Source organism: Pangasianodon hypophthalmus, chromosome 6, assembly GCF_027358585.1.
Source record: "Pangasianodon hypophthalmus isolate fPanHyp1 chromosome 6, fPanHyp1.pri, whole genome shotgun sequence".
NCBI lineage: Eukaryota > Metazoa > Chordata > Actinopteri > Siluriformes > Pangasiidae > Pangasianodon > Pangasianodon hypophthalmus.
In genome coordinates this window covers 26520248-26544609 of record NC_069715.1, presented here as the reverse complement: position 1 = coordinate 26544609, position 24362 = coordinate 26520248, and the positions used below count along the sequence as shown (strand labels likewise).

Genomic DNA, 24362 nt, shown 5'->3' with positions numbered 1-24362 from the left:
CTCGGGGGTTCTTTGAATTGTAAATGTTTCTAGCCCCCTCAAAGCTTTCAGTGGTTCTTCAAGAATTTATTTGGATACTTAAGGGTTCTTGGCTTTGCTCTTCTGGAACCCTTTCTGGTAGGGAAAAACTCTGCTGTATGGTGCTCCATAAACCCTTTAAAGGTTCCACCAGATGTACATCTGAAAATTTCATAATGGTTCTAGATTTAACATTTTATTTTCACCTACACTCAGTTGAGAAAAAGTTTGTCATGGGTTCTTTGGATGGTTGATGGTTCTAGCTTCCTAAAAGCTTTCAATGGTTCTTCAAGAATTTCTTTGCAAGGGATCTACTTGGAACCCTTTCTGATAGGGAAATAGAGAAATGTATGGTATGGTAGACCTCTTAAAGGTTTCGCGAGATGAACAACTGAAAAAAAAAATCTTAAACGGTTCTTGATTTAACAATTTTTTTTTTTTCAAAAAATGTAGAAAAGATTTTACATTCAGTTAAAAAAAGGTTTCTTAGGTTTTGGATGGTTAATGATTCTAGCTTCCTAAAAGGGTTCAACTTGGAACCTTTTCTGAGAAGTTGTTCCTTTTTCCTGTAGTTCCACATAGAACCTTTTTATGAACCTAAGAACTCTATATAAGAACTCTATACTCTATATAAAAAAACTATCTAAAGATTTTGTTTAACTGAGTGTAGGTGATTCCAAAAATGGTTGAACTTGTTGAAGTTTTTCCACAGAAGCTTTAGAGGTAATTTTTTTGAGAGTGTACTAACTCGTTTGAATTCTTATGAGCAGTCATGAGGTCAGCAGGTTTGAAGAACAGGTTTAGACAAGACTTTAAATCCTGTGTGCCTTTATCTTCTGCAAAGACAGCAGACCTGCATAACAGTCTAATACTGACCCGTCTTGCATAAGCAATGTGAAACGCTGTTGTGGTTTCTGTTTTATGCGAACATCAAAAACAATTTTTTTTTTCCCTGGAGAGCAGCTTCGCACACGGAGGTGGTTTCGAGTCACGAGTCTCAAACGCTCCTCTATCCTTCAGTGTGTATTTTTGGAGTATGAGGTGACATCAGGTCGTTTCTGCTTTTGCTCTGTGCTTCCTCCCTTTTTCAGCAAAAGTGTCTTCTCCTGTTTATTTTATATCTTTCTCTCACTTCTGTAGGCAGACCCAAGCCTCCTTGTAGTCTCTCTCTCTGTATTTTGAAGGCTGGTAGACAGGAAATAGCATATACAGGGACGAGGAATTGATACAGGGGATTATTTTTTTTCATTGTAGCACTTATGCTGCAGGCTACATATTATTGATCTCCTAATAAAATGTCTATTGTGATATATTACATTCAATGTTAGATTCATTTCACAAACAATATTATGGGTGTGATCTATTTTAAATAGATGGCTGGGTGGAGCGTCAGATTTGTTTTATGTCCATTTCATGTATTATTCTCAAAATAAAAAATAGCTTTGAATTTTTTTCCCTCGCCAGTTTTTAGCTTTAGGAAACCACAGTGGGATTCAGATATCAGGTGTTGTGAAAGACGAGGTTATTCAGCTGGGAGCATCTTAGGGGGAAAAAAGTTACATTTATCACACTAAAGAGTTCCTTGGCTTGCTTTTTCTTTGTAGAACAATTCTGTGTAGAACCTTTCAGAGTGGGTAGCAAGTAGGACCCATTACAAAAGGACACATTTCCTAGCAACATTTCCTAGCAAAATATCCTGGAACATTGACACAACTTGAAGAACTTGCTGATTTTTTTTGTTGTGGGCACAAGCACCATGTGCTGCATTAAAAACTTTGTTAGAAATTTTATTCGTCTGTATTAATGCAACTAGCTAACTAGCTGGCCATGCATTATTGCATAATTTTAAACTATGACTTTTTAGAGAAGTCAGTTAGACATGTTTGGACTCAGGAAGGGAAATTATGTATGCTACAGCATACAAAGACATCCTATACAACTGTGTGCTCCCAACTTTGTTATAGCAGTTTGGGAAAGGAACACATGTGATGGCTGTGATGATCAGGTGTCCACAAACTTTTGGTCATAGAGTGTATTTAAATGTAACGTCTACAGAATTTCTATAAAATAGAAATTACTCTTATGTAGACTCATAATCGGAATGCTACATGCTTTAATATTTTCAATGGTGTTGTTCTTTAATCCTTGATTTTGGATTAATACTACCACTACTAAATATTTTGACACATTAAAATATGAAGGAATTAGGGATGCAATTGAATATGAATATAAATATTATTCAAGATGAACAGATAATACACTCTAAACAGATACAGATACAAATAGGAGGTGCACCATTGTTTTTTTTTTTCCCCAAAAAGTTTTACAGGGAGTTGAGACTATGAGTGTGCATCAAGATCCTGTGAGATGCACCAGAAAAGTTGTGCGAGCTGGATTTTTTTCTTTCATACAGGTGCGAGCGAGTAGTCAGATAGAACGCTTGCTGGAAAAACACTTGTCACCAAGTCTTGTGCTGCATTGGCAGTGTTCATTCAATCATCCTTAGTAACTGCCTGGTCTAGTCACAGTGGTTTAAATTAGGATGCTAGTTTGTTTATATTTTGGGAAATACAATCAACCAAATTCATTCTGTGCAGGTACAAACAAACATAATTGCAGATTTGCTCAATTTGAGGATAATTATTCGAACTCGAGTGATGTAGCTGAGGTTGAGGAACGTCACAGATCATGCAGACACTGCTGGCATTTCTATCTCTGGGTTTTTCCTGTGTTTCCAGGGGCATAGTGGTAGGGTTTCGTGTTTAATAAAATAAAAAGAAATAAACTGTTCTGGTTTACTCCACACTCATTTTGGGTTTAATTCTGAATACAAATCTCGATAGAATTATGGATATTTGGAGAACTAAAAAGATACAGATAGTGGCATTGTGTTACAGCCTTATAAGGAATTTCTAGTAAATATAATTTGACAGAATGGCAGTAAATTTTAAATGAAAGATAAAATAAAGCATTTCTTTAGACTCGGATGTTCAGATCCCACTGTATAATGCATCTCAAAGCCCTGCCTATTGTGATCATATTCAGGGGAGTGTTAAGCTATTACTGAGAGGGTGTATAAGGATTTTGTTATGGCTGACCCTTGGGTTGTGTCTCGTATGACTCCCGGCTCTCTCATTAGCCATGATGGCGATTTTTAGGAGCGAAAGCGCAGCAGCTGCAGAAAGCTCCACTCTTTGAAATGGGCCCTAATCCAATCGAGCCACTAAGCCTTCAGTCGTATTAGGTTATCAGCAGCAGAAATCCCTCTTTGCTCAAGACATAAATCACAAGCGTCAGCTCACCTACCCCCTACTCTTTTCTTCTCTCAGTTTTCTACAGTTTCCTGCCTCCTTTTTTGGCACACGGCTTCAATATTAGTCTCAGTGGGAGGAATGTCAGCCCACGACATCTCCCAGAGCAAGGCTCTCCAGGAAACACAACGAGTTTGTAGTTATTTGAAACTTTGGGAAAGCTTTTACATTTGAGGCCATGAGGAAATGGTTGAGAGGATATTCATCATGACTCTCAGGCTGACTCCACGGATTTCAATAGAGCGTAATGACAGAACATCAGCTGTGAAATAGTGTTTCATTTACGTAGGCCTGAAAACCAGACAGAAGTCACATGATGCCTCCATGACTTCATTTTTGATGCTTGTCTCCTTTTTTCACTGCCCTAGATTCCCAAGATGTTAATTTCTTTCCAAATTCATTTTCTCTCAACTGAGATTGTCGTGTTTTTTCTCTCCATCAATAATTGAGGAATGTAGATTGACTGAATATTTAATATTATATATCTTTGTACCATAGAATAACCTGGCAGGAGTGAATGTTGTGTTTTTCTTTACTTGTGATTCCTTTTCACGCTCTCAGTGAATCCATGTTTACCATTTAGCTTGAAGTTAGCACCATGTGGTGTGGTGTAATTACTGTGACGCTTGTGTTTTTTTATGTGTTTACAGTTGAATTTTTAGCTCTCAGAGCTGTAGGTCACAGGGCTACAACTGTCTAGAGGATTTACAGGTGGAGTTAAGTTGAATTTTATGTGGGAGGACAGAAATGGAGTTTTGACTTTCTCTCATGGTGCTAGCATTATCCTCTATGTTGTTACCATTGTGCTTAGACTGATGATACAGTTGTGAAGACTTGGCTAAATGATGATGATTATGTTTATCGTGGCAATGGGCAATTCACATTGGAATTGCATTGTTCGAAAGCCAGCGGCCCCAATCTGCACAACCCATAGATTTAAAATACACAGAGAACATGCTGGCTACATGATCGCATTCCTTCTTGGAGAGCCTGCACCATTACTGCAAAACATCTGCACTTGTGACGTGATCGGTAGCTCCAGATCACAGTAACTGACATGCATTATAGGTTATATGGTTACACACCCACATTATAACAGATCAAAAGAGCTCTTCAGTAGCTTTCAAATGACACCAGCCAAATCCACAGTGCCCAAGAAAGAGCTCGTGGAAGTCAGTCATTTTAGCCCACTTTGGAGCTCTGTTTCCGTTTAAAATGATGCCTCAGGCACTGCTACAGAGCTCTGATTTGAGAAATCCTAAAAATGATGTTAATTTGATGTTAATTTATTAGAACATCCTCCAAGCCTTTAGGAGTCCCGTTAACATCTGAGATAAAGCAGTTAATAAGATTTAGCTTTCTTTATTTAATTGTTATTCTCTGTCATTTTGTTTGGTCTGTGGCAATAATAGTGATTAAACTGTAATAAAACAGTTCAAAAACTGGCAGTGTATATACTCTCACTGACCATTTCATTGGAAAAAAGACTTGGCATGTTTGTTGGTGCAAGATCGGCTGGTTTGAGTAGTTCAGAAACTGCTGATCTCTTGGGATTTTCATACACAACAGTATCTAGTTTACACAGAGTTTACACAGAATGGTGCGAAAAACAAAAAACATCCAGAGAACAGCAGTTCTGAGGGTGGAAATGCTATGTTGATGAGAAAGGTCAGAGGAGAATGGCCAGACTGACAGGAAGTCTATGGTAACTCAAATAATTACTCTTTACAACCATGGTTAGCAGAAACGCATCTCAAAATTTACAACCCACCAAACCTTGAGGTGGATGAGCTACAACAGCAGAAGACCACATCGGTTTCCACTCTTGTCAGCCAATAACAGGAACCTGAGGCTACAGTGGACACAGACTCACTCATGGTGACGGCAGCACTTTTTAAAAACAGCTCTGTTCTGCTTGCCTTGCGGTCACTTCCCATAGGATTGCATGTTAAACGCACGCTGGCGGCTGAAAAGAAAGATATTACATTTTTACTTTTAACTTTTAAAAGTGAAACTAATTAATATGTAATTGTAGAGCCTTCAGTGTTCTCACATAGCTGAGAAATTTGAGCAAGACTGGGTTGTTTTCATTATGTAAAGGATTAAGTTAAAAAAAAAAAACAGCTAATCCTTCACCAGGGTTTTCATTCCAGTTCAGCCCAGTGTCCTTCAACGCATTGTAGCACAGAACTGCGGTCCAATTTGACTTTCATGACTTTCACGTGTGGCTTGGCTTGGTTTCTGATGTGGCCTGAACATGCCAGCCAGCAGATGGTGGGTCCCCTGGCAGCACTCGACTCTGTGAGGACCTCACTAACCTCGCTAGTTAGTTCATGTTCTGTGGAGGCTGGGGTGTGTGGTAAAGCTAATACGACTGACTTTCGGTAATTAATTACTCATGCCATTAGTTGTGAATGAAATGGCAAATTGGGGAAAATGACTGTAAACAACTTTTGTTGTGGCTCTTTAAGTTGTTGTGTTAGCTAATTCATTTCGGCTTCCTTTCCATTTCAGACTTGGCTGATTACTCTGACCTTGGGAGATGTTTTGATGCATGATAGCGGCAGAGAAAAAGCTTGTTTATCCCTGAGTAATTTGGCGATGCTCAATTTAGGAGAAAGCAGTGTAGCGTGCCCGAAATTATTGGGCCTCATGGTTCTGCTGCAGTAAACATCAGCATTTATGAATAGGAAATAAGGCCACCCTTCCCTCTCATCTAGCTAAAAGAAAACGTCTTTAGAGCTTTTTTGGGGCCAATTTCAGGAATGCACGGTTAAGGATAGTCTGTGTACGTTGACGTCATTTGTTTTAATTGAAAAAAATATATATATATATATATATATATATATATATATATATATATATATATTTATATATACACTATATTACCAAAAGTATTCGGTCACCTGCCTTGACTCACATATGAACTTAAGTGCTATCCCATTCCTAACCCATAGGGTTCAATATGATGTCGGTCCACCTTTTGCAGCTATTACAGCTTCAACTCTTCTGGGAAGGCTGTCCACAAGGTTGAGGAGTGTGTTTATAGGAATTTTTGACCATTCTTCCAAAAGCGCATTGGTGAGGTCACACACTGATGTTGGTCGAGAAGGCCTGGCTCTCAGTCTCCTCTCTAATTCATCCCAAAGGTGTTCTATCGGGTTCAGGTCAGGACTCTGTGCAGGCCAGTCAAGTTCCTCCACACCAGACTCTGTCATCCATGTCTTTATGGACCTTGCTTTGTGCACTGGTGCACAGTCATGTTGGAAGAGGAAGGGGCCCGCTCCAAACTGTTCCCACAAGATTGGGAGCATGGAATTGTCCAAAATGTTTTGGTATCCTGAAGCATTCAAAGTTCCTTTCACTGGAACTAAGGGGCCAAGCCCAACTCCTGAAAAACAACCCCACACCATAATTCCTCCTCCACCAAATTTCACACTCGGCACAATGCAGTCCGAAATGTACCGTTCTCCTAGCAACCTCCAAACCCAGACTCGTCCATCAGATTGCCAGATGGAAAAGCGTGATTCATCACTCCAGAGAACGCGTCTCCACTGCTCTAGAGTCCAGTGGCGGCGTGCTTTACACCACTGCATCCGACGCTTTGCATTGCACTTGGTGATGTGTGGCTTGGATGCAGCTGCTCGGCCATGGAAACCCATTCCATGAAGCTCTCTGCGTACTGTACTTGGGCTAATCTGAAGGTCACATGAAGTTTGGAGCTCTGTAGCAATTGACTGTGAAGAAAGTCGACGACCTCTTTGCACTATGCGCTTCAGCATCCGCTGACCCCTCTCCGTCAGTTTACGTGGCCTACCACTTGGTGGCTGAGTTGCTGTTGTTCCCAAACTCTTCCATTTTGTTATGATAAAGCTGACAGTTGACTGTGGAATATTTAGGAGCGAGGAAATTTCACGACTGGATTTATTGCACAGGTGGCATCCTATGACAGTTCCACGCTGGAATTCACTGAGCTCCTGAGAGCGGCCCATTCTTTCACAAATGTTTGTAAAAACAGTCTGCATGCCTAAGTGCTTGATTTTATACACCTGTGGCCAGGCCAAGTGATTAGGACACCTGATTCTGATCATTTGGATGGGTGACCGAATACTTTTGGTAATATAGTGTATATTGTGTGTGTGTGTGTGCACAAATTAGTTGTTTTTGGCTTTAAACCAATAAATATGGAAAAAAAGCTCTTGTATTTTTCCTTTGCTTTTTCATCATTTCAGATTTACATTTCGGGTTAAAATTGATGGGTAGCCGGATCAAAACTACATGCTTGTTAAAAATAGCAGGAGGGTGATGGTTAAAGAGGATGACAAGGCGGGAAAAACATTTTTCCATGTGTTGCAATTTAACAATATTTTTATCACACAGAATTTATTTGTGGATATGTTCATGTCATTTTAATCATATAAAAACAGAATAAGGTTCCACATCTTAAGCAGACAGAATAGCCTGCATAGCACAGTGCACTTGCAAGTTGACTTGTTCATGCTACAATGTACATGCAGTGGTGTTTTTTCATATTTAGGTTCATGAATGTTTGATTTCTAGTTTTTCGTGGTGGAAAATATAGAAACTGACTACCTAGCAAACTAAAAAAAGGTTAATATTTAATTTTTAAAAAGTTTTTCTTGAAAAAAATGGCAGTATTTCTCAAGAAAACTACTACAAAAACTAAATTAAAAACCTGTTTCCTTGTTCTTTCCCTTTTTTATCTTGTAACAAAAAAACAACAACAAATTGCGATATACACGGAGCAATGATGCACCTTTTAGCACATAGTTAAATCAAAACCTCTGTGTTTTTCTTTGTGATGGTATTAATCAGGAATCCTGTTTATGTGGTACGGGAGATTGATAGGTTTTTGACAAGTATTTATTTTCGTTTCTGTCACAATCCATCAATCAGGCAGCAGCCAAAACTCAAACAAGAACATGATGAAGTGCTAAAAAGTGCTTTCATCAGCAGAAATCACCAGTGACTAAATATACCTGCTCTGTGTCTATCACACGTTTGGATTCATACTTGCCTTCAGTTTCTTGCCCTCTTCCACTTGTGGTTTGTGGGCTGTGTAGATTTATAAAGTGAAAGTTTTTTGCTGGTGAGTTGTTTAAATGTTGGAGTTTATGTGAACTTGGGCCAAGTTGTTAAGATCTGGAGCTGTGATGAATGCAGCTTATGTTAGTTTAAGCCAAAGTAAACCCCCCTCAGGGTCTGTGTTGATCTCTTGCTTGTTCTCGGCAAGATAATTTGTTCATACTCTGTGCTGCGTGGGTGTCGTCTATCGTGATGAAGGAAGTTGCTCAGTGGAGTCAGGTAACAGTAAATCAAATCTTTGAATTCATTTTTCATTAAAAGGTTTTTTCCCATTTCCTCAATGTTACTCAGTTTTGCAGAACTAATGTGAACACTGTAATCAAACTGTTTCCCTTTATTAAAAGTTTATATTCAACTGGTTGCTCATATCCTGGAGAGCCACACACATTATTCTGTTGGTCCATGCGGCTCTGCAAGCTTCAAACCACTTGCTTTCTTTCCTAAACACATTTCTAGTTGTAGCTATACTTTTATTCCATATTTGCCTTGGGAGCACAAAGGAAGATAAATAACCAAAACATCCCAATGCAAAAACTTTCAGTAACCTGCAATACCGAAGCCAGCTGCACGTGTCTTCCGTTCTTTCCTTCAATGTCAGTTTCCAGGGAATTACAGATGTGCAAGAAACCCATGTGCGTCACTCATGACAGGGTTACGTTGTATGATTACTGCTTTGTCCAGAAATGGAAGGGGAAAATGATGGTACCGGCCTCCAAATGTGCTGCGTACCTAGGCACCTTCCATCCGATTTGCATGATACAAGTCACGAGAATGTGGCCTCGTGGATCAGCATGGTTTGAAATTTTGTTATATTACCCAAGGATAAATGCAAGAAGCATATAACCTGAACAGCAGTTTAAAGTGGCATTCCAGTATAAATTGTCCTCGCCTGAGAGTGAAGGCCTTGATTTTTAATTTTTAATTTTTTTTACTTTACCTTTTATTTTTTATTTTCACATTTACACACATATCAATAATAATAATAATAATAATAATAATAATAGTAGCAAATTGCCATTAAATGTACAGTGTAGAACTTATCGAGTGAGTGGAAATGAGGCATGTATGTCTCAGTGCTCAGTGCTCGCAGAACTGAACTGCTCTCACTTGCAGGTGTATTCCTTCCTCGCACCCAGTATTCCTGGGATAAGCTTCGGCTCCACTGTGACCCTGACCTAAATGGTTCTTTAATGATAGTTAATTGCAAAAATCAGTGTCTAACTGCATAATGATTGGCAATAACATCTCACTAGAAATGTGAACAATCCAACTGCGTAGCAGTGACCAGCCGAACGATTCATCAGTCAGAAACACGTGGATTATTTGAATGCATTTTTTACCTATGGTATTTGCTGCAAGCTATAAAATATGGTAATGCTATCAAACTTTATCACTGGTTAATCACTGTTGCTCTATCCATGCTAGTTTAAAAGGCCTATGTTGATTAGCGAAGGATTAGATTGCTAGCACCGTCACAGTCACAGCATTTTTCTGGTTTAAATTAGTTTTCCTTACTATCACACTATTCACAAAATGACAGCTACAAGATAAATAACCAGTGGTCTATCTTTTACAGCATTACAATATTAAGAGTAGATATCTAGGTAGATATTGTTAAAGATTAGCCACTCCACTAATGTACGTTCATTTTACGGCTTTTAAACAAACAAAAAAAAACAAGGCAAAGTGCAAGCGATATCATGACTAGCTGTAAACTATGGTGCTGAAAGGGTTTATTTAAAATGCTAAGAAATGCTAGCTATATGCAGTTTTAGCGCAGTCATAGAGACGTAAAGAAGGTGAAAGTGAGCAGGAATTATGTCGTCACTACAGTTTCTGAGGTAAAGCAGGTAGCTGATGTAAGCATATTGCAAATTCGGGTTCATGTAAGGTTCTTTACCTGACCATGTTCCTCCAGGATTGTGTGATGCAAACCGGATAGGGGGAGATTGTAAGAAAAATAAAGCATAAAATAACTCCAGACAGACCAAAAATGTCTTGTTGAAAAGACTAATGTAATACTTTTGCAGGTGATTAGTAAGTAAGATTACTACAGAAAATGTACATAATAATAAGCATCTAATTATGAAAATACTTTTACTACCTTATAAAATATTTCTTTACCCAACTGTATTTACAGTACTATAGTGCTACAAGCTATTGTAGTCAGATTTTATTAGCATTTATGCAATTTTATTACCGTACACTGCGATCATGATAAGCTTTAAAAAAACAAAACAAAAACAACAACAACAAAGCTATGATATGGCTTAAAACTTGTCTGTATTAATTTGACCAGAATTAATTGTTGAGTTATTTAACTGTCACACCAGTGACCTGATTTGTCAACACACATACAGAAAACATATCTGCAGGGAAAAAAACCTGGTTTATAAGCATGTTGGCATATTACAATCATTTTATTAATTGCAAGAATAAGTAACAAATGATGTATCGTGCAGCTCTAGAGAAGTTAGAAACCTTTTGATCAAAGTTTGGAGTTTGGCATATGGCTACATGGCTATGGCTGCATTGTCATATATGTATATTTATAGTATATTTATGCCATGAATTCAGCCTGATTCCTGTGTGTGTGCCGTGGAGGAGGGTTAGGAGGGAGTGTTGGAGCCCGACTGGCTGGAATGCCTGTCTCTGCCCACGCTGCAGATGCCCAGGACGAAACATGATAGATTAGCAGACTCGCAATCAAAAGCGATCCTTTTGACTGACTCACTATTTGTTCAGTACAGAATAAAACATGGCGAGGTATGCTGTTACAGGAAGAGAACAGGAAAATAATCAATGGGCTGGTGTTAAGCAGGGGCTATTTTCCAATAACAACAACAACTTGCTACAATTTGCAACAACATCGCTAACATCTTTTTATTTATTACAGATGAATAACACATCATATACTTGTGTTAAATGTTTACTCCTGTTGTCACTCATGTCAGAAGTGTTCAAATGTTTTCCTCATGAGGCCTACTTTGCAGTTTTTTGAGGACTTTTATTCCCTATTACTTACTGACTAAGAAATTTTCCACCTTGGTCAAAAAGTGGCTTTTTTTTTCTTAAAACATTGTCCGTGTATCTTGGCAGAAAGTGAGAGTGCCACATGAGTGTGTCTTTCGAGCACAGAAATCACAGACCAAAACATTACCGGTGTGAACTGGGGAAAGGGGGCGGGGCTTCTACAGCATGTGAGTTAATATCAGAGAGTTCAAACGTCTGTTTGGATCATCTTCTGCTTTTATTATGAAAAAAGACAGCTGTTTTGGTGTATTTTGGAGTACATTACAGCATACTCCGTTCTTACTATGCGGAACTCCTACACCAAATACATACAGAATGTCAGGTCTAATATTTTTGGTATTTATTTATTTATTTATTTATTTTGGTATTTTCCATCTCACTCCTAACCCACACCCCACTGCAATTTCTCACAGTTTGAATACCTCTGACTTACATTATAGCAGCTATAAACAGTTGTTTCCTCAACAGACTCTCTTTTTCGCCCTCTTGAAGTTAATAACCTAGTTATAGCTCTACCCACCATATCAGTGATTTATTTATTACTTTAAAAAATCAGTTCATATGGAGTGTAAGTTGTTACTATAGAAATTATCATGTATTAGAACGAGAGCGTTAATATTATGATTTGCCTTGCAGCTGGAACGATTGTCAGAGCTGCTGTTACAGAAAATGAATCAACACGGTCTGGAATGGCGAATCAGATTTGAGAATTCAGCAGCGCTGTGATATAAAGTGTTTAGCAGGAAATTTTCATTTGGCTCCTAACAAATTCAAGCTGCTGTTCATTTAAACAGTTCTGGATCATAAGCTCCGATTTGAATATGCACCTTTGTTATTCATGCCTCAGTGACCTGTAAAAGGATGTGAGAGCTGTTGCATCGATACTGTCAATAAAGTGAAAAAAATGAAACGATGAAGTCGAGCGATAAGCTGGCAGATGATCTGATTAAGAAAAATGAACAGCACTTATTTGATTTACTCCTCATTAATCATTCAGTCTTCCCACATGTTGTTTAACACGAACCTGCCCATCAAATATGCCTCCCACGGAAGAACATGTCATGATGAATACACTCTTCGCTCTTTCCTGACATTTGAGAAACAGAAAAAAATGTAGGCAAATTTTATACTTTTTTTTAATAGAGCTTTTTAGCAGAGAGCGAGAATTAAGCATGCGATTGAAGCAAGCCACGGACGTTATCGAAGAGGTTGACATTTTTTCGGGCTTCCCTTGCATTTTCCTTTTGAATTCTTTCTATACCTGACATTCCTGCTCCACTTGCTTTACCCTGGACTCTGCATGAACTCTCTTGGAGAATGCAGAAACATGGCACACTCTCGGTCACTTTCCAACCTCTGAATCCGTGTCCAGCTCAGCAGATGGCACGAGCTGACTTTGTGTTCACCAAAGGCCAATTTACTGACATCTCGCATTTTCCAACCATAATTAGCGTCGCCACTGTGGTGGTTTAAATTACTCATTTGTTTCCTGAGGTTCTATCAAATGTGTTATTATATTCATAAATCAATACATTATGCCACTCTGGGGGGGAAAATGCATAATTTTGTTGCTTTGTAATTGCTAGCAAATGTGAGTGCATGAAAACCGCACATGTTATGTAAGTCTTTTAGATACTTCATACATTCCAAACCAGAGCATGGTTATTTGTTTGCTAGCTGACAGTTATCTAAGGCTCGGATGAATAAACGTGGGGTGGAAAATATTCCAAATTGCTGCTTTAGTGTGGAGCTGATTACAGCTGTCTGGTGTCAAAGGGATCCAGTTCTTGCGTGAGATACAGGCTGAGGTAATGAATGAAATTCAGGACCTTTTGTTTGTGTCCACGGCCCAGGATGTCCACCTAATTACCATCCTCGCTACGAAATGCCCTTAAAAAAATCAAGGCCTGCAATTAGGTCTGAATCACTGCCAAAGCCCGGTTTTGTTGCACTGTTTGAATGCAGAGAGGGAAGTTACTTTCTGTTGTATCATGACATGGTCTGTGTATCTCTACATTTCTCTCTCTCTCTTTCTCTGTCATGCTAACATTTACATTTATTCATTTGGCAGATGCTTTTAGCAGAAGTGAGTTAGAAACAATCCAGAATCAAGTTACAGGACGAACAGAAAGTTACAATCATGTGAAGACAAAGATTAATTGCCCTAATGACACTAAAACATGGGTTATTAATCACCTCAGAAGATAATAGTCTGGAAAAAGGCACTATATATCCACATTAGTTCCTTTATACAATTGCACTTAACTTATTTATTTAATTATATTGCTGATGTAATATTCGAATGAACATGAATATTGATGCGCCTATAATTTTATTCCACATTAGCAGTACATAATGCACTCATATTACACATAGCACTGAAAATTAAACATTAAAATTAAAACGACAAGGAGGCAATAACATTGATTCAAATGTTTTTAATTATTGTACTTGTGTACCCATAGTCATTTTTTTTACAGTCCATGTAAAAATATTCCAACTTTTCATGTAGGAGGGTTTTATATATTTTTTGTATTTATTATTATTTTTAAAATTCCAGTTTATTTTTTTCCCAAATTGTTTAAAGCCATTTTAACAGTTAGACACAAGCCTAAATGTCATCCTAGGGTACAACACAAATGATGTGGTGCTGTGCGTAGTGTGGTTTTGGATTTTGGGAGCTGAAGCTATTTAAATTATATACACATCACATTAAATAAACTTTTTTTTTATTTTCTTGTGGTGTATTTAATACATTTACATTTTTGCCAGTGGTTTTTCTTTGATTTGAACTTGGTAGTGGTAAGATTTGTCTTTAAAAACATATGCCTATAATTACGAGTTATGGTTACAAGCACAATAAAACACCATGTGATAAAAAAAAAAATAAATGCCTGCATGTAAGATGGCTTTTAGGTCAAAGTGGCGTAGTTTGTGTCCGGAACAGGAATCTGAGGCTACAGTGGGCTCAGGCTCACCGAAACTGAACAGCTGAAGATTTGAAAAAGACCAGGTGACATTTTTCTGTCCAGTTTCAGTGATCCTGTGCCCACTGTAGCATAAGTTTCCAGTTCTTTGCTGACAGGAGTGCAACCCAATGTGCTCTTCTGCTGTTTGTAGCCCATCCACCTCAAAGTCTGATATGTTGTGTGTTCTGAGATGCTTTTCTGCTCACCATGGTTGTAAAGAGTGGTTATTTGAGTGACTGTAGCTTGAACCAGTCTGGCCATTCTCCTCAGAACTGCTGCTCTCTGGATGTTTTTTGTTTTTTGCACCATTCTGTATAAATTCTAGAGACTGTTGTGTGTGAAAATGCCAGGAGATTAGCAGTTTCTGAAAGACTCAAACCAGCCAATCTGGCACCAATAACCATGCCATGGTTCAAAGTCACTGAGATCACATTTTTCCTCATTCTGATGTTTGCTATGAATGTTAACCAAAGCTCTTGGCCTCTATCTGCATGATTTTATGCATTGCTTTGCTGCCACTTGATTGGCTGGTTGGATAACTGCATATATGCATGAATGAATAAACAGGTGTACAGGTATGCCTAATAAAGTGTCTCTAAGAGTGTATACTGAAAAATGTATACCCAGATCCTTTTTCCTAGTTTAGCCAAAAATACCTTGGAACGAAGGCGACTAAAAGTAGAACATGGGATCTTGAATATTTAAATGTGGGTTTTCTTTTATAAATGCTGCCTTTGAATACACAAATATTATGAAAATTGGAATAGCAATGGGAGAAATTCATTCTGACAGCCTCAATAGTGTGCCCACACACACAAACACACACACAAACACACACACACACTTCTTGAGGCTGTTTGTGCGTCCTTTAGTAATGAAGTTCTCTACTTTGGAAATGAAATGTTTTTGAAATGCAGAGACGATTAGTGTTCAGTTTCATTATTGCAGATGGCTTGGTAGTGAGGCAAAAAAAGTAAAAAGAAAATGAAATGTAAAAGAAACCCCTTAAACACCCAGCACCAATCAACAGCTCCATATTTTAATTTTAACACTCATAATTGCGTATCTTTTCGTATTAGTTTCACTGTAGTTATTGAATAATATGCTTTAAGATAAATAACTGAATAATAAGCGGAGACAGGTTTTAAGGGGTTAAAAGCAGTTGCCTATACTCTGCTCTCCTCATGCCCTGACCTTAATCCTCATCTCTTGGCTCTGTTTTCTACACTGATGTCTCTTCCTTCTGTCCTCAGTTTGAGAGATGACCTCACAGCAGGCCTTTCTGAAAGATCACACACAGTCCTCACACACACACGTATGCTTTTCTCTGCAGGTGATCATCCTGGAGGACTACGCGGACCCTTTCGATGCTGCGGATCAAGCAGGTGGCACCCAGAGCAGTGTGGAGAAGCCGGTGGAGAACGATGGCTACATGGAGCCGTACGAGGCTCAGAAGATGATGGCTGGTAAGATTTTGGTTTTGCACTGTTGTTTAATCGGTTTTCTTTCTCTGTGGCCAAAATCGCATGGTTTCGTCGCTCAGCCGGATGTGTCAGTGATGGTTTTCCTGTTTATTCGTCTAGTGATGGTTTCATCCTCAGATTCTGGTTTAACAGAAGATGCCTGTGCTGTTTTTGTTTTGTTGTTTTTTTTTTTTTTTAATTTTTAGACTTCTACTAATATGTACTGTAGTTGAAGACTAACACATTTTATAATATGGTGCCTTTAATACCTTGCAGCTCAAAGTACTTAAAATAAACAAATACAATAAACAACACTACAATAAACATTACATTTTCCCTTCACTGGAACTCAGAGGCCCAAACCTGTTCCAGCATGACAATGCCCCTGTGTACAAAGCGAGCTCCATGAATACGTGGTCCGCCAAAGTTGGAGTGGAAGAACTCAAATGTTCTGCACAGAGCCCTGACCTCAACCCCACTGGGCACCTTTGGGATGAACTGGAACACGGACTGCAACCCAGACCTCATCACCCAATATCAGTGCCTGACCTCACTAATGCTCCTGTAGCCGAATGATCACAAATCCCCACAGCCTCGCTCCAAAATCTAGTGGAAAGCCTTCCCAGAAGAGTGGAGCTTATCATAACAGCAAAGGGGGATTAAATCTGGAATAGGACATATGATTGTGGTGGTTATGTGTCCTCAAACTACATATAGTTGCTTGTTAGCTGTCATCCTGCTACATGCAGCTGCTCACTGTGCCTTTGTTCTGATGGTAGTTTAATTATCTTCACTAAAGCTCGGAGAATCTGTTCACCTGTCTGAACGGGCACGCTCGGCCATATGTGAGCCGTCTAGCGCTGAATAAACGCAATACGTTTTTTGGGAAAATGCAACAGACTGCGAATGTCAAAAGGTGTAAACACACACACACTCGTACACTCACAAACGTACACACAGTGTTAAAAGGGCTGGCACAGTTAATGAGAATTATGATGTCGTCTGGAGAAGAGACAGTCTTTACTATCGGCTTCTTTTTCATCTGCCTTCTGGCTGGAACAATAGGCAGCTTTGTGGTGAACTGTACTGCTCGTCTCGGCTGAAACAATGGCCTGGCGCTGTGCTATTGTCCTCTCTGCTCCAATATCACTCACAGAGGAACGGCACACGGATTTGTGCAAAAGAGACAATAAATAGGAAAAGAAATGAGTGGATTTCTGCATCAATGAATGCATTTAAGTGGAGGATCTGTCAAACAAAAGCAGTCAGGAGAGAAAAAGACTAAAAAGATGGTTTGTATTAAAAGGGTGTGTTTAAATTTTGCTTACTTATGGTTCCTTTATTTTTGCTAAAAAAAGAATTCAATGATTTTTCTGTAGCATTTTTCACACCACCAAACAATTAATTAATCAATTAATTAATTAATTAATGATGTTTATGAACTTATTTATTTATCTATTTTTTATAGCTGAATAATATATAAAATATTATATAATTCAGTAAAATAATCTATTTTACTCTATTTTACTATACTATACTCTACTCTTTTACTCTACTTTATTATACTCTATTTTACTATTTTATTTTTTTATTAATGTAAGATTTTTTTTTTGTTTTTTTGCATGATTTAGAGCAGACTATTGGATTCATTCCTTGGGTCCCCAACCTGCTGCTTTGTCCTCTCCTGCCAGTCTTTTTTAATTCTTATTTTTGTTTAAACTAAACATAAAGTACTGTAACGTGTGAAGATAATATTGTGGCTAAGGAAAATCCGTATGGGCTTTTATGTATATGTATATTTTTAATCAGCTTTTTCTGGTATATAAAATAAGATTTGATTTTCATGGCTTTTTCCATGATTTCCAGGACTTTGAGAAGCTGCTGATCTATTAGACTTGTGGTAGCTTCCACACCCTGTTGAGACCGAGACTGAATTACTGGATTATTTTGATCAAAAGGATTATTTTGATCTCACTCACCTGCCAGTTATTTGGTTTTGACATAAGCTACAGTGTAATAATGTTCACCTGGGTATTGTCATCTGTTTGTAAGATTAAAAATCCACTCCACTGTTGTTGTTCTCGCTCGACCTCTGACCCCTCATCAAATCTCTACTGGATTAGAGACAATAACGCAGCATCTGTGACCTTTCTTGACCCCCATGTGCTGTTCGCTCTTGAGCACTGCGTGCCCCATAGTGTCTTTAGGCTATTAGTCGAAATACAATTTATTTAAAAAATAATAATAATAATAATAACAAAAAACAATTCCATCTCTTCATGTATTAACAAAATAAACGATATTTATGGAAATAGATGTAAATGTATGCAGAAGCCCGTGCCATGCTCGGGGTTGCTCCTGATAGCAGGTGTGTGTGTGTATGTGTGTGTGTGTGTGTGCACAGGTGCGAATGTAAATAAGAAATTCAGGGAATGTGACAGGCACTAAATTCACCTTTTTTGTTGTTTCGTATTCCCAAAGAGCAGACACTTCTCAGTGTAGCTCTCAGCTCAGAATGATGCGAATGTAATGTCTGTGATATAAACATATTTATTAATATTATTTCAGTTATTTGACTTTCGTTCCCAAATTTCCCAGTGGAGGTCAAAATGCTATCAATATTTGTCTGTCTATCCATGTATTTATCTCTCTATCTTTCTGTCTGTCTCTCTTTATCTCTCTGCCCTCCTGCCTGATGCCTGTCTTTCTGTCTTTCTATCTGTCCATCTCACTATCTCAGCTGCATTTACACTTTCATTACTGGCTGTCCACATTCTGTCTGTCCATGTGTCTGTCAGTCAGTCTGTATGTAGAATGTGTCTGTCTTTATCTGTCTATTTGTCTGTCAGTCTGCTTGTCTGTCTGTCAGCTACAGTACCACTACACATTTATTACTGTGTGTTACACAATCTGAGGCAAAGCGACATCACTTCCTGTGTCATTATGTCTGCATGTGGTTTTGCTGAAAGCCAAAGGGTGTCTCTCTGTCTGTCTCTCTGTCCATCTGTATACTATCTGTCTGTTCGTCCACTCAGTTGTCTGACTGTCTTGTCTGTCCACCTCTGCACTTTTATTACCAGCTGTTTACAGTCTGTCTGTCTGTCTGTCTGTCTGTGTGTCAGTCTATCTTTATCTGTATGTGTATCAACTACCTCTTTCATTACTGGCTGTCCACATTTTGTCTGCCTGTCTGCCTGTCTGCCTGTCTGCCTGTCTGCCTGTCTGTCTGTCTGTCTGCCTGTCTGTCAGCAACCTATACACTTTCATTACTGACTGTCCACACCCTGTCTGCCTGTCTGTCTGTCTGTCTTTCTGACTCTTCCTGCTTGCCTGTCTGTCTGTCTACCTGCCTATCTGTCTGCCTGTCTGTCTGTCTGTCTGTCTGTCTGCCTGTCTGCCTGTCTGCCTGTCTGTCAGCAACCTATACACTTTCATTACTGACTGTCCACACCCTTTCTGCCTGTCTGCCTGTCTGCCTGTCTGTCTGTCTGTCTATCTGTCTGTCTATCTGTCTGTCTGTCTGTCTGTCTGTCTACAACATCAACACCGGCCTTCTACAATCTGAAGCTACGTGACATCACTTCCTGTGTCATCTGCATGTGGTTGTGTTGAAAGCTGAAGGGAGTTGCTCATGACGGATGCAGGATAAAACTCGGTAATCAGGAAATATCTGAAAATGACTGTGAAGCAGCAACTTCTGAGTGTAATCTGCTGTAACTGGTCTTTAAGGAGCCGCCGTGCTGACGTCTCGTTTACATCTCTGAGGAAGATGGATGCCAGCGCATATCCTCCTAATATAATAAATGCTGTTGATGGTGCAGTTTTCAAATTTCTATCTTTTCCTCATTTATAGAGGATCAGTCCGATTGCACACAGTCAGGGTGCTGGCAGATTATGCTGGCTATGCAGATGTGTCTGCGATGTTTATGCAATTAGGGGACAGCAATATCATAAAGGTAGTATCGCTGTGGTTAATGCTAATATGAGCATATTAAATTCCTGTACTGAGTCTGGACGTAGACTGTAGTGCATAAGAGCAATTTCAGCAAATCTTTTAAAAATTGGATGTGAATGATGAGATGGGTCGTGCAGATCACAGTTTAGGATTAGCGCATCGTCCTTATGCTTCTGGTGTCCGGAACGGTCCTTAATACAAATCTGTGCATTACAGACGCTAAGACTCGGCTGAAAGCTGATTAATTTTTAATTCTCTGCTCATTAATTATTTACTAAATTACTGCTTAAGCTAAAGTGACATTATAGATTTTAAGCAGAAAAGATCAGTTATGTTAAGCAAGAAAATTACTTAACAGCAGTCATCTTTATTCTCCAGTAATCTAGTCATTTAAAGCATCATTGTGCTGAGTTTCTGACTCCATACTGGTTTATAAGACCATTTTGTTAATGTCTGTGGCTTGTACATTTATTTTATGGACTGTTATAGAAATAACAAAAAAAGTCATGAGGACAATCAAAAAAAAAGTTATTCAGGTTGAACATATTTTATACATAATTGCTGTTACTGTTACAGAAGCAGTTAGTGTTCAGTGTATTCTGTGTTTTGTTTTATCTGCATTGCTAGATAGTTAAAGTGTTAAATCAGAATAAAATATAAATATAAATAAGTAAATAAATCAGTAGAATAAGTGAATAAATAAACCAACAAACCAACCAAATAAATAAATAAATAAATAAATAAATAAATACAATTTTAGAATAAAATAGTGATTAAACAAACAAACCACTTGAATGCTAGCTTAAATTTCCAGCAAGACTTGAACTAAAAATAACATAAAAATGAAAACTAATTTAAAAAATAAAAACAAATAATAATAATAATAATTATTATTATTATTATTATTATTATTATTATTATTATTATATCTTTTTTTTTTTTTTTTAACCAGGTTAAAAAAAAGTTAACCAGGACAAATCGAAAGCAGATAAAATTCATCTTGGCTGAATAATTACCTTTAATACAGTGCTGTATGGCGTGACATCCCAGCTGGACTCTGACAAATACTCGCTGAACAGAAGGTACAATAAAGACATTTTATAAGCTTATCTGCACCTTCATGAATTTTTAATTGCCTTGCTTTTATAATGAAGGTTTTAATTGTTGCAGCTTTATAGGATGAAGCTAGGTATGTCCTTCTAAATATTACTCATCTGTCCAATGAAGCGTGACACAATTGTTTTTTTGCTAAATATTTAATGCCAGAAATTGAGTTTTGCTTTTTTTAGAAAGTCTCCAGAGAAAAATGTCTGTGTGTGTGTGTGTCTGTGTGTGCTGTTACATTGCACTAGCAGGTGCCATTTTAGTCAAACACTCACTCAGTCACTTGAATACATCAACACACACACACACACACACACACACACACACACACACACACACACACACACACACACACACACTGCCCTTCCCCCCTCTTAGTACTGGTTGGAGGAAGTGTACTGCCTATCCGGCCTTTTCCTTTCCCTTTCCCTTTCTCACTTTCACCCACTTACCGTCCTCTCACAAATCACACACTCCTTCCCACACACACACACACACACACACACACCCCTACGCATACTCTTTCCACTTGTGTTGAGACTTGTCTGAAGCGTGTGTGTAGCGCGCAGTAACGGCTCTGTGCTGTCCTGACTCTGCGTGTGTGAAAGTGAAAGACTGAGAATGAGAATTTTCCCACAATCCCCAGAATTTTCCCTGTTGCGCAAACACTCGAGAGATGAGTAAAGTGTCTCTGTTGCTTCTACACACCTCCAGTTTTTCCATGTTTCATTTCCCCTTGTGTCTGGATGCAAAACCATGTGGACAGAGAGTCATAAAAAAGACAGAAAAATTGAACAGATAGATGTTGAGGGAATGATGACGCTGAAAAAAGGGTGAAAAGAGAATTCTGTAGAGATGGTATGTGTGAGAGAGCGATTGTGTTTGTGTGTGTGTGTGTGTGTGTGTGTGCGCATATGTGTGTGCGCTTGTGTTATTTGTCTAAAGTCAGACGATAATGCACAGTAAGCCGTTCTTAATGACACGATGACATGTCTGCTTTCCACAGTCGCTTTTATTAAGTCACTTACTTATACTGTTCTCTTGTGTGTAAACACACTGCAGTATAGGTGTCATTCTAATGTCCACACACACACACACACACACACACACACACACACTCACACTCACACTCGCTCTCTTTCTATTTGCTCCAGATCCCACCTATACTGTTGTTATTCAGCAGTTGCAAAGCAATGTCTCATATCCTACACAGCATCCTCTCTCTCTCTCTCTGTCTCTCTCTCTCTTTCTCACTCTCTCTCTCTGTCTCTCTCTCTCTCTCTCTCACTTTGACGAGCCAAAGCATGTCCTTGTATGTTTTTTTTCACCTTCTAAGCTGATTTGCTAAGAGCAACACACCTGACAATGATCAGACATGTGGAGACACTAGAGCCAGAGAAAGAACTCTGGACTTTTCTTTCTGGAGAAACTGTTGGGAAACTCTATTATTCCCTTCTTTTTTCCATCATGTCCTTCTTGTGTGTACATTTTTGGGTTTTTCTGCTGCACACAGTACTGGAAGCTTTGGCAGAAACTAAAAACTATTCTTCTTCCATCATCCGACTCTTCAGTACTAAAGTTTCCAGCAGTATGGACTGTAGAGACGATCCAGCCGAAGTGTTTTATTCCTCTTACACCACAGCAACCTGCCAACAATTACAACTTTTATGTGTTAATGAACGACACATCATATATTTTATATATAAATTATATATTTCTTTTTCAGGTATGTTTAATGTTGTGGAACGTCCATGAAACAAGTTAGTTTCTGTTATCGTTGCAGCTATCATCAGTCGTATCATCAGTCGCCTCAACAGAATTTCCTTTTTTTGGTTCTCTTGCAATCAATATGTCCCAAAAAAACCACAGCTTGTCTTATTATCTTACTGAGAAACGACAAAAAGTAAAACCCGCTGTCCTGAACACTGAGTTACAGCTTTACCTCCAACTGCTACGAAGCGCTGACACTGGAGACTCCTTCCATAAATATTCAGTTTCTTTCTTTCTTTCTTTCTTTCTCCAGTGTTTTCTTTCTTTCTTTTTCTTCCTTCCTTACTTCCTTCCTTACACTCTGTTCTGAAAACTTAATTTCAGCTCTACCTCAGGCTGTTATCAAGTCCTGACACTGGAGACTCCTTCCATAAATGTTAAGTTTTCATTCCACTCATTTTTTAAGTAGTCTGTTAATGTGAAGCGTTCAGCGTATTCACTGTTACTATAGAAACAATAACGTTGGAATGAACACACTGATTTAAGCCAGAACTACTGTCAGAGCTGCTGTTGTAGTAAATGAATCAACACCTTCCGACCAATCAGATTTGAGAATTTAACTGCGATGTATTATAATTCGTCATATTATACACCCTGTAGTGAGTCCAAACATCCAAAAGTGTTTTTGGATACACATATACACACAAATATTTTTTTAACTAAAGGATTGCAAAAATAATTGTGTTTCTCAACCAAGACAACATTGTTCCTTACAAATGAGTTACAAAATGTGTGTGAGCACAGTGTGTGTGGAGTATACGAGTAATGAAACCTATCCATTTTAGTTGTGAATGGTGTGTGAACAGGATATTCAGATAGATTTCATTTTCATATAAGACTGAAAAATGGACTTGTCGGAGTTTTCACTGATGTGTTGTGGAATAATAAGTGCCAGCTGAGTAAATGTTTCTATTAATGCTTGATAAATGATGAAATAAAAGCACTTCTTGGTAGGGCTGTGTGTGTGTGTGTGTGTGTGTGTGTGTGTGTGTGTGTGTGTGTGTATAGGAGAGTGCTGCATACTGAAGGAGGAAGTGAGTGCTTATTGATGAGGCTTACAGTCTGTCACTCACACAAACGCCAATATGTTCCATCCCACACACTCCGAGACACAACCACCGGGTCTCACCCAGCACTCTGTTCAGCTCCGGATTTTACATATGGACACTCGTTTTACACACACACACACACACACACACACACACACACACCAGGTTAACATCAACACTCTGGTAAAGTTACACTGATCCGAAGAACATCCATGGAGTTCTTTCTTTCTTTCTTTCTTTCTTTTGTTCTTGTTTATTTCATGCTATTTTCCTGTCTTTCTTGCTCTTTCTGTCTTACTTGCTTTCCTGTATTCTGGCTTAGGTTCATGCCTTTATTCTTTTCCTTTTTTGCTTTCCTCTTTTCTTTTCTCTTCTTTCGTGTTTTCTTGCTTTCTTTTTGTTTATGTTCTTTCTTTCTTGCTTTCTTGCTTGCTTGCTTTTTTCTTGCTTGCTTGCTTTCATGCCTTCTTTTCTTTTTTCTACTGTTCTACTGTTCTCTTTCTTCTGGTTGCTCCCCTCTGTATCTACACAGTGTCTTAGTTCCACAGTTATTTACCAGTTGTACGTTATCTGTGAGTCTGTGT

The 24362-nt window shown here is 38.5% G+C and overlaps 1 protein-coding gene across 4 annotated transcripts in view; it reads left to right on the top strand.

Moving 5' to 3' along the window:
* The window catches only part of zgc:158464 (uncharacterized protein LOC791139 homolog), a 145714-nt gene that overhangs the window by 24202 nt on the left and 97150 nt on the right, over positions 1 to 24362 (top strand). For all 4 annotated transcript variants that reach the window (XM_026913597.3, XM_026913596.3, XM_026913600.3 and 1 more), the window contains exon 2: positions 15771 to 15903. In XM_026913597.3, the coding sequence (XP_026769398.3) occupies positions 15771 to 15903 (133 nt within the window). The remainder of the gene's footprint in view (positions 1 to 15770; positions 15904 to 24362) is intronic.